This window comes from Protopterus annectens, chromosome 2.part2 (genome assembly GCF_019279795.1).
Source record: "Protopterus annectens isolate FY-2018-M chromosome 2.part2, PAN1.0, whole genome shotgun sequence".
Classification (NCBI taxonomy): Eukaryota; Metazoa; Chordata; order Ceratodontiformes; family Protopteridae; genus Protopterus; species Protopterus annectens.
Genome location: NC_056730.1, coordinates 926,279,967 through 926,292,022, shown reverse-complemented (window position 1 = coordinate 926,292,022; position 12,056 = coordinate 926,279,967). Strand labels below are relative to the sequence as shown.

General features: G+C 38.9%; 1 protein-coding gene across 2 annotated transcripts in view; it reads left to right on the top strand.

Annotated features, from left to right (window-relative positions):
• ACOT12 (acyl-CoA thioesterase 12) overlaps nt 1-12,056 on the top strand; it is a 772,547-nt gene that overhangs the window by 215,924 nt on the left and 544,567 nt on the right. For both annotated transcript variants that reach the window (XM_044064240.1, XM_044064239.1), the window contains exon 4: nt 3,087-3,188. In XM_044064240.1, coding sequence (XP_043920175.1) covers nt 3,087-3,188 — 102 coding nt within the window. The remainder of the gene's footprint in view (nt 1-3,086; nt 3,189-12,056) is intronic.

Here is a 12,056-nt window from a genome sequence, read left to right as displayed (position 1 = left end):
TTCAGTAGGTAATTAATTATTTGACTGTTCCTTTTTTCTGGTGTATATTTTTCCATTCAAAGCCATCTTTGCCACACAGCAGTCTTTTAATGTTCTTTCTGTTCTTGAAAACAAACCTTGGTTGTTCTCTTACAATATTTTTCACTTTTGCATCTTATGTCAACACCAACCAAAACCTTCTGACCACATCACAGATCTTTTGGCTATCCATACTGTAAGTGAGAATACATTTTAGATCTTGGGTCAAGGTCCTTTCTTTAGAGGCAGTGGCGTCAACTCTGGCTGTAGTTTTTCCATTAAAATAGGGGCGACCTTTATTGAACCTTATATCTTGTTGTGTACATCTCATAGTAAGATCTATTTTATGGTAACCTCTATTTCTCAAATGTTTACAGAGGGTGACCTGCTCCTTTTCAAAATCAGCATCTTCAGTACAGAGTCTAGATATACGTTGCACTTGATTTTTCCATTATGTTTTTGAAAATGTGACCTGGGTGCATACTATTTCTGTGCAAATAATGGTTCTTCCATGTATCTTTCCTGTGCATTTTCGTATGTAGACCTATCCTAGGATGTAGGATTACTTTAACATCCAAAAAAATCAATCTCTTCCTTTGAATAAGCTATCTTAAATTCAAGGAAATCCGTGGTGTTTTTCAGATATTCTGCAAACATATCAAGTTCTCTTTCCTCTCCTTTTCAAAGGACAAAGATATCATCCACAAAACGACCATAATACACCAAATGTCCAAACCAGGGGTTGATGGCATTCAAAATATGATTCTTCTCCCATTATGCTTAGACTAGATTTGAATATTTGGTTCCTGGCTTATCACAATACAGCTAGAATTACTAGATGGCTGATTGCTATATGAAGTTGATGGAATTAATTCTGGAAAATAATGTTTTTGCTTATGGGAATAACTATTTCTGGCAAGTATGGGGGGATAGCTATGGTACCTCTTGCCCTAATAGTTATTCAAATCTAGTCTTAGCACAATGGGAGAAGAATCATATTTTGAATGCCATCAACCCCTGGTTTGGACATTTGGTGTATTATGGTCATTTTGTGGATGATATCTTTGTTCTTTGGAAAGGAGACGAAAGAGAAATTGATATGTTGGCAGAATATCTGAAAAACACCACGGATTTCCTTGAATTTAAGATAGCTTATTCAAAGGAAGAGCTTGATATCTTGGACATTAAAGTAACCCTACATCCTAGGCTAGGTCTACAAATGAAAATACATAAGAAAGATGCATGGAAGAACCATTACTTGCATAGAAATAAAATAATATGCACTCAGGTCACATTTTCAGAAACATCATGGAAAATCAAGTGCAACGTATATCTGGACTCTGTACTGAAGATGCTGATTTTGAAAAGGAGCAGGTCACCCCCTGTAATCATTTCAGAAATAGAGGTTACCATAATAGAGATCTTACTATGAGATGTACACAACAGGATATAAGGTCCAATAAAGGTCATCCCTATTTTAATGGAAAAACTACTGCCAGAGTTGAGGCCACTGCCTCTAAAGAAAGGACCTTGACCCAAGATCTAAAATGTATTCTCATTTACAGCACGGATAGCCAAAAGATCTGTGATGTGATCAGAAGGTTTTAGCCGGTGTTGACAGAAGATGCAAAAGTGAAAAATATTGTAGAACAACCAAGGTTTGTTTTCAATAACAGAAAGAACATTAAAAGACTGCTGTGTTACAAATATGGCTTTGAATGGAAAAATACACACCAGAAGAAAGGAACAGTCAAATGTGGGAAGTGTAAAGCCTGTCCCTATATAGACAACAGCAATCTTTTTATGCATCCTGTATCTGGAATTATCTACCTACTGAAAGCCAGTGCAACTTGTAATACCCAGCATTTGGTCTACCTGGCAACCTGTCGGAAATGCTTAGTGTTCTACATTGGAAAAACGGACCAGCATTTAAAAGACAGAGTTATGCAACACTTGAGGGATATTAAGCACAAGGATTTAAAGAATGTGCTGGCTGACCACACTGTAGTTTGTCTTGATCACAGCTTTATGTTTAAAGCTTTACAATGTATTGCCACAGATTCAAGGGTCGGAGGTGTAAAGAACCGCACTGAAATGTACGAAGTGAGTTGGATAGTGAACTTAAGGACTGATTGCCCCCCCAGGCCTTAATACAATGGTCCCACTTAAACCAATATTAAAGAGCAGACGTCTTACTATAAGCTGAGTAAAGGAGGCTTGCCATTTCTAAAAAACATGATTGGTTGCTATGACTTTAGATTGGTTAATGAGTAGGCGTTGCCTGCAGTATATGGAAATGACTTGCTATTTACCTTCAGTTGGAGAGCTATGGAGTATATGATTTGAAGAAGGCTAAATAGCTGAAAGCGTTCATCATTTAGAGCTCTCTTTCATTGGAAGTCTTTTATGTTTTGTCTCTATTTTTAAATAAACAAAGTTTTTAGCTGTGGTGGTTCACCAGGAAGTTTTATCTATGCCTAGTGATATGTAATGCCCACTGCTAATAGTACTTACAGTAATTATATATATACTGTCTGGTGCATATGTCACCTACAATAGCGATATGTAATGCCTGGTACCTATGTCATTTGCAGTAGTAATATGTAATGCATGTCACCTACAGTTGTGATATGTAATGCCCACTGTTTATGCTGTCTACAGTAGTTATATGTACTGTCTGGTGCCTGTGTTACCTACAATAGTGATATGTAATGCCTGGTGCCTATGTCATTTACATGTTGTCTATGTCACCTACAGTAGTGATACATAATGCCCATTGCTTATGGTGCCTACAGTAGTTATATGTACTGCCTGGTACCTGTGACACTTGCAATAGTAATATGTAATGCCTGGTGCCTATGTCATTTACAGCAGTGATATCTAATGCATGTTGTCTATGTCACCTACAGTAATGTATCTTAGATGCTATCAAGAATATTATCACAAGCCTGTAGCTGTCTTGTTTCTTACTAGAAAAGATGAAATAAGAGAGCACTGAATGCTGACTGTAATTGTGCAGTACCTTTCTTTATTGTGTGTAATACACAGTAATTTGCTATTGATTTCAGGTTGGTGTGCAGGTTTCTGTACAAGACATCTACACTGGTACTCAGAAATGTGTTTGCATTGCCTTTTCTACATTTGTTGGAAAACCAGCTGGAAATGAAAAGGTAAAGTAGAGAAGTTAAAGTGATGTAACAGCATTGTATAAATGAGCGCACACAGCATGCTACTTCATAAGAAGATTTAGATTAATCTGCAAGAGAGATGCTGATTAAACTTGATCAGTTCATGTTTTTCATTATTTCTAAATCACCCTATCCTTATCATTTATCCAGGAAAAAAATAAATAAATACAAAATTTGTTGATTAAAACAGAAATTTGTGCTGACAAATGTTCTTTGTTAATGCACACCATTAATATGCAGAGTATGCTTTTCTAACAGCTTTTAATATCTCATCTATTGATGTTCATTGTGGACCTTGAAAGACAAAGCTGATCAGTGTGTAAGGCTGCAGTACCTGAAATGAATTCACAAGTCATGTTATGTGTAATATACAGACACTTGTACTTATGGCAAAGCCACAAAGCAGTGCAAGGTAAATGTTTGGGACATATACAGCTATAATAATGTTTTATGTAATCTAATATCTAGCATACGAGGCTATATTTTTTATGAATAAACTGCTATATGCAGGCCTAGGCTATATCTGAAATGGGTCAGGTTTGATTATCAGACCCACAACTTAACTTAATACACAGACAGGCATGAAAAGATCGGGCATACTTTAGAACAATCCACATGAAAATATTTATACATATTTAATTGAAAGCAGATAAGGCAGTTTGTCTCCTGTCAATCATCTGGAACGATCTTGCTGACATTTACAAACCCACATTTGCCTTCTTTTATTTGGGGATAGCTATGGAGATTTGTGGAGAGCTGTGCCAGCCAACCACTACACTGAAATGGAGGGGGCCGGGGTGTTTTTGCAGATAGTGATCTCTGTGCTGGGGGAAAGCAATGGCAGTTGACTATGCAATGTAAAGGATGAGTTTTACTAGCTGCTCTTTGAGATGTAGTTTCTAGCAACATAAAGAACAAAAGCAGAAAATACAACAAAATCATGAAAATGTAACTGCATTACAGTATCTGTTCTTAGCATTCTGTTCCTAATTTTGAAAGCTTTTTGCCTTTAATATTCTGTTTTAGTCTTTTGATTAAGAGAAAAAACCTGCGGTGGTGGTGCTGCGGTAGCATTGTCGCCTCACAGTAAGATGCTGTCCGGTTCGATTCTCAGCTAGAGCGTCTTCTGTGTGGAGGCATGCGTGAATGGGCATACCTTCGTTGAAGGTTGTGCATCAGGGCTGGTAACTCGGCACGTAAAAATCAACTACCATTCATTAGCGGACTGGAGTTTCCCTGTGGCGACCCCTAACCGGGAAAAGCCGAAAGACTCAATAACAGTCTTTTGGTTAAGAGGCCCATTTGTTGGAGGTCCTGCACAGATATATTTCACAGTTTATATACCTCTAGTGTAAAAGAGGATTCCTGCACTACTATATTTTGTTTTATTTAATCGTGGATGGATGAACTGATCTGAAGGTCCTTATAAAACTAGGTTCCAAACTCAATGTACAAGAAGCATAATTTTATTAGGTTAATAAGTTATAGAGATATAAGAACCTTGCAAGCCCAGAGCAAGGCTGTTTTCCTCACTCTGTTCCCAGGCATTTTGAGAGCTTCAGATCTTCTTTTAATCTAGTTTCTCTTCATATCAGTGGTCAGTTTGGCAGGCAGAGGTACAAATGTGCCAGTGCTGTTGCCCAGCGACCATTGATGAGTGGAGTTTTACATGTTCAAATCAGGAAAGTATTAAATATATACAGATATTGATATTACAAATTAGCTTGTATGGTACAGTTGGCTTTATCAGTCTCAGCAAGTACTCACATATATTGTTGGTTTGTTTCAACTCTGTGTTTGTTTGTTTCACACACTTCAGTTATCGTCCCTGTTTCCATACTAACAGAGTAAAAAGAAACACTCTTTTTAATGGGTTCATCTCTCCATTTGAGCATCCATTCTGTTTTGATCAGTTCAATATTGTTGTAATTTCTCTCAGTTTCAATCAGTTTTTATCATCAGGGCCTCTTTGTATTTAACTGACGTCAAGCAGAGGTTGGGGAAATAAGAGCAGTAGTTAGGTTCCGCGCACCAACAGTCAAATATCTTAAACAGAAGGAAGTTCAGGTGCTTAGGCAATCATCTGACAAAAGGCAGCCTTGTGGGTCTGGCAAATTGCCTTAACAGTTTGCTGCAACCTTGACACTCTGGAGTTAGGTATAGTGCAGGTTGTCTGTGTGGGTGGTTGGCCTGCACTTTGCCATATTGCAGTCATGCTTGGAGTCCTGTAAATGCAGCAATGAAAACAAGCAGCAGTTATGATAAACTGCTCTCCTCATTTCTGTTTCAAGAAAAAAAAGTGGAAACAGATAAACCATTATGATATACATAAAAAAATACATTGTCAGGACAAAGGCAGCCTTGTTTATTGACACCATAGCAGCTGTTCCTAGTTCATCATCATCATCATCATCATCAGCCCCCTTTTTCCCATTTTTTCTACATGGGGACGGGGTATCGTGTCAACTGTTGGCAACTCTCTCAATTCAATGGCACACTCTGGGTCTATATTACATATTCAACAGCTCAGGTTGTCAAATGCCTAAACATTGACACCTAAGCGTCAAAACTTTAAAACCGTAAACGGCCATTCTTTTCTTGGGAAAGAATTCGCTAGGCCATCACGAAATAAAATAAACTTCTGAACCCAAACATAGTGGGGGGGCTTTGGCTCCCACACCCCATGATGTGGGGGGCTGTGCCCTCCCACATCCCCCCTAACTAAATATACCAACCCAGAGATCACTCTACATTGGGGAAAGGGCAAATCCCCAATAACGGCCAAGTGAATTCTTTCCCAAGGAAAGAATTTGCATATGTGGCCATTCGTGATTTTAAACTTTTAATGCTTAGGTGTCAATAATTAGGCATTCGACAACCTATGCTGTCGAACATCTAATAGGAACCCCACACTCCTACCTTCTTCAACACTCATGCCTGACTGCTGCAGATCTTCTTTCACACAATCCATCCATCTTTTTGCTGGACGTCCTCATTTCCTCTTACCTTATTCCTGCCTGTCCCAAATCTTCCTCACCAGATTGTCTTCTGCTTTTCTACACATGTGTCCAAACCACCGTAATCTGTTCTCGTTGATCTTTTCTGCGATTGGAGCTCCTTTGTCTTCTGCTCTTGTGTCCTCATTTCTTTGTCTGTCCCACAGTGTGCATCCTACCACTTTTCTCAGGCACTTCATTTCCATCACCTCTAGCTTCTTCAACTGTTCTGCCTTTACTGCCCAGGTTTCTGTACGATACAGTGGTACTGGTCCCACCACTGTTTTGTATACCTTACTTTTCAGCTTCTTTGGCATTTTTCTGTCATAGACTACACCTGACACTCTATGCCAGTAGGCTACAGCCCCTCTGATTCTAGCTTTGACCTCTTCATTCAGACTACCCTTCTCCTCAACCCCCCCGATACTTGAAGCTGTTTACCTGTTCCACTATCCTCCCTTCTATCTCTATTCTCAGCTTCTTCTGATTTCCCCAATTTGCTGCCATTACCACCATCTTATCTGTGCTTAGTTTCATCCCATGTGCCTTCAGATTTGCATTCCATTCTCCTATCTTTTGCTGAAGTTATAGCTCAGAATCTGCCTGTACTGCCACCTTGTCTGCATACAGCAGCTTTGTTGATCTGTTCCCTCCAACCTGTTTGCTACTGTAGTCCATCAGCAGTATGAACAGCAGTAGGCTCATAGCTGAACCCTGGTGTACACCCACTCCCACTGGGAACCCCTCTGTGAGGCCAAATACTGTTCGTACTTGAGTCACTGCGTCCTTGTACATAGCCTGCACTAATTCTACCAATGTTTCTGGGACTTCAAACCAGTGGCGGATGGTGATTTCAAATTAAAGGGGGGCTGCAGAAGACAGCTGAATGGTGGGGCCAATGGGAATGGGGTGTGGCCAACTAGAAAGGGGTGGAGCTATGCTCAAAACCACAACAACTGGAACTTTAATTAAATATGCTGCCCTGGGTGCCAAACCGTCATTACAAGAGTCCAATCAAGACAAAATGAAGTGTAGAAGAAAAAAATATTTCAATGCATTGGCTACATGACAGCTTACTTAATATCTAGATGGAAACACAAAGGTTATGAGGCATGAAAAAATAAATTACTTTTTAAATACATTACTGGAATGCCAGTCAAACTCAAGTATTAAAAAAAACAAGAAGCACTCAACTCAAACCACTTCTCCTTGTAGTGCAATTCCAATTATAATTTATATTCAGCTTTATAAAATTACCAAGTAACATGCTGAAAGTAGCAATCTCTGTGATACCTCCACTTGTAAAAATGTTCTTATCCAAAAAGACCTGCTGCCTGACAACAACTATCTACTTGTTTCATGGGGAAGACATGATCAAAGTAAAACATGAACAGCAAACAAGAAACAAACTCAAGATAAATTGCTTAAAGGATTACTGCACAGGTTATGGACCACACAGGATAGATTGGCATTCTGTTTAGTTTACATGTAAAGCCTGCAAAGATGACTGCAAGTCTCCAAGAAATGTAATGAGCTTCTTAAAATACTGTAATCCTGTCCTTTATTACAAATACTGTCATATGCATTTCAATACCTAAGGCTTATACGTTATCTAGTTATGTAAATATTCTCTGCATGGCAACAGCAAAAAAGGCTTTCAATGTTGGTAATTCTTTAACAGTATGCTTATTAAAGCTTACTTGCATCTTACAATCTCCAACAAGCTTACCTGATGGTCATTAAAGTATTGCTACTTAAACACAGAGCAACAGGGCACTGCGACAGCATGCATTTTCTGAAGAAGCATAAATCAACAGTATAAAAATATGACCGAAAACTAGAACATTCTGCAAAATCAAGGACAGATGAAAATCCACTGCCGTACTTGTGTCTACCTTGGATGGGGGAATACTCCGAACACTTACACTGCATAACTGCTCCTTGTCTTGCTTGGACACATCTAGAGTCACTACATGGGGGAGTGGGGTGCAACAAGTATGTCACAATTTGAAATGCCTCAGGATGATGGTGATGGCTCTGACACTCATACCTCTCAATCTCAGAGCAAGAAATCTGGACAAAGCCATACATAGAAGTGGGACACAGGCCCAAAAATAAGGACAATTTTTAAATATTGCTCTTATAAACTTAGAAAGATAATAGAATAATAGTAGGTCTTGCATTAGTATGAATTTTCTGAAGGGTACGAAATCTGAAACTCAAATGTCTGCCATTATTTTTCTAACTTCAGTCATTAATGGTTTGCCACTAATTTGCCAGAAAACCACAATTTTATGAAAAACGGACCAAAAATGTGATGCAAAAATGCAAAATTGCCACACAATACAGCTGGGAACCTGTCAAAGTAGGGAGACCTTTCTAATATTAGTACTGGTAACTTGAGCAACTGACAAAATTAGAGAATCTACATGCATTTCTGAAATAAAAGTAATCTATAACTCTGAACATTACAGTTATTTATAATTGTAAACCCTCCACGATTTCTTCCAAAATTGCTATTTTGCGGAGGGATTATTAGGGGGAAAGCAACATTTTGAGCCAAAATTGGGGACAGTTGAGAGGTTTGGATATTCCTAATTCTATAAAGCAATTTGCATGTACCTCTCAACCACTTAATGCAGGAAATCTGGACAAGGCCAAATATATTTGGGGGGAACAATACATACAAACAGTACTAAAAATTGCTCTTGTATAAACTTAAGACAGTTTATAGAATAACAGGTCTTGCTTTAGCATGCATTTTTCTGAAGGTCATGACATCTGAAACGTAATGTCTGTCATTATTTAGTGACTTCATTCCTAAATGATTTGCAAGAAAACCACAAATTTCATGAGGAACAAACCAAAAATAAGAAGCAAAAATCTATTCATTCTGCAAAAATCTGGACAGTTGAGAGGTATAGTTCAGCCAGGCCTGTCTGAGTTTGCTGCCCTTCCCCCCTCACAAATTCATGGTTGAATGGAGACACCCCCCCTGCAGCCATTCCAATGTCCCATTCCTTGGTTATTTTGCCCCATGTACCATAAATACTGTAATGTGCATACTGCTTTCCTTCTGCAATGATTTGGATTTCATTTGAAAGTTTTATTTTACATTTTACAACACAAACACTTAATAGATATCTGCTAAACAGAGCAATGCAGTCTCACAATGAAAATAAACTTAGCATTAAAACTTTTCTGCCCTTGAAACTCTCATTCATTGAAGCAGCATTGAAAACAACATTCAACGAAAATACATTTTGCCAGTGGCAGATAAAGATTAACTTTGGGCTGTTTTCAAATCATAGGCCCCTTGCACACAAAACATACACGTGCTCTTTGATACACCTTCCTGATTATATTAAATTATATTCCTTGTACAATACAGTACAGTTGTTAGAGAGTGTTTTAAATTTATTGTTTTGAACATTTTTCCAATAAACAATGAAACAAAATGCATGCACCAACTGCCTAATTCAGAACATTTCCATCATAAAAGTTTACTCAAAATTCTACAGTCCACCAGTAACAGTTGTATCAGTAAATATGCACAATATCTGAAGTACTAAAAGTCATCTAAATAATTCCCACATTAAAGAAATCTGTAACTAATAAAGAGGTTGCTGCTAGCAAACTACTTGATATTTCATTGTTTCATCTACAAGTAAAGTGCCTGTTGCCCTTGAGGAATAAATTGTCTATGTTGCATTAAAAAAAATAAGCTAGTAATATTGCAATAGGGAATGGATGACAACAAGTTCATTGTTACTAGGTATCTTCACCAAAAAGGACTGCAGCATCCACTCCCTTTACAACACAATACAGTATCAGCAATGCATCTGCCTAATGTGGGAGTGGAACCCACAGCCTTCTGCATCAAAAGTACACTACCTGTTGTGCTATTAACAATACAAGCAGACTCAGCATAAGCAGCACTAAACTTTAATTCCCCTGCAGCTCTCAGCTCCTTGAAAAATCTACTCGACACTCAGCTGTATCTCTGAACTTTGCAGCACAAGAAATCTGGAAAAAGCCAACATTTATCGGGGGTGGGGCAAAAGCCCAAAAACCAGGAACTAATTTTAAACATTGCTTGTATAATGTTGGAAAGTTGCTAGAATAGGATGCTGTGTTACCACCAAACATTTTACTGCCAAGTCTCAAACCCAGGACCCTGTGCAAAACAGTCAGAGAAACATACCACTATGCCAAAGCAGCTGTTTTGTGAACATAGCTCTCAACCTCTTAGCCAAAGACACCTGGACAAAGCCAGTAATGGGGGAATACACCCCCCAAACATATTCAGTGAATTCAGTTCTCGCCATAGCTCTCAATCTTAGCACAGAAAACCTGGACGAAGCCAATAATGGGGGAATACAGTCAAAAAATTAGGGACAAATTTCAAATATCCAATGTTATAAACTTAGAAAATTGCTAGAATAAAGGGTTTTGTGTTACCATGTACTTTCTGAAGAATATGAAGTCTGACATTCAAATGCCTGTTATTTTTATTTAACATGTTAGCCAGGAAAGTCTGAATTGGAACAAAAGCCAACTATTAGCAGAGCAGGGTGAAACAGTCCAGACATATAGACTCCATACAGAAGGCACCCTAGCCAAGAATCAAACCAGAGAACCTGTAGCTGTAAGGCAACAATGCTACCAGTGCACCACTGACTTTGCAAGGGAAAAACAAACATTCAGAAATCACAGATTTTATGAGGAACAGAACAAATATGAGGCAAAAATCTGTTTTTATTTACAAATGGTGGTGGGTAGGAAAGTCAGGCCCTTGCCACCTGCACTTAAGGTACAGGGTTCAAGCCTGACACCTCTAGCCACCAGCAGATAGTGACTGGGGCATTAAACACACACACACACACACACACACACACACACACACACACACACACACACACACACATAATCAGAGCACACAGCTTAAATATAAGCACACAATAAATCAGAGCCCACAGCATAAATATAAGCATAACAGCAGGATCACAAACTATGAAAATCAGCAGCAAACAATAAAATTATATCAGCAGCATAACGGATGGCAGGATCGAAAATGAAAGCAAACTATAAAATTACACTTACCCGCTCTGTCCAAGCTTCCCTCATGGCTGCTTTCCACACACAGCTTACTTTTGGTTTCTGGTTTGGCTGTTGGTTGGTTTCCTGTGATAGGCTGAAGGCTCCAGCCTGTGGGTGATGCAGTCCAGTCTTCTCTGTGTATGGGTGACGACAACCGCAAAGACTTCTGGGTTGCAAGGCAGAGATGCCTTTTTCCCTTATCCAGACTGCCTAACAGGCAGTCTGGGTAAGAGAGAAAGGCATCTCTGCCCTGCAACTCAGAAGTCTGTGCTGTGAGTATGCGTGGAGGGTTTTTTTTGGTGAAGTTTTTTTTTTCTGTTTTGATTTTATGTTTGCTGTTTTTTTTTTTCTTTTCTTTTTACAGGTGGGAGGGCTGCAGTCCTGCAGTCCTATATCACGAGCCGCCCCTGCTTCAAACCACTAGAGTACTGCCCAGATCAGCTTTCTTGGGACCTTGTTATATGCTTTCAAGTCTAGGAATGCCCAGTTGGACTCTCTCCTCATCTCTAGCTTCTTCTCAAGTATCTGTCTCAGTGCAAACATCAGGTCATTTGTGCTATATCCTGATATGAATCCGAACTGCTCATCTCCCATCTAACATTCTACTACTTTGTGTATCTGTTTATCAATCACCCTCTTCAGAACTTTCATGCAATGTGGTAGGAGTTTGATGCCTCTGTACTGCCCACAGTTGTGGATGTCCCCTTTGTTCTTGTAGACTGGCACAATTATGCTTATTCTCCAGTCATCTGGG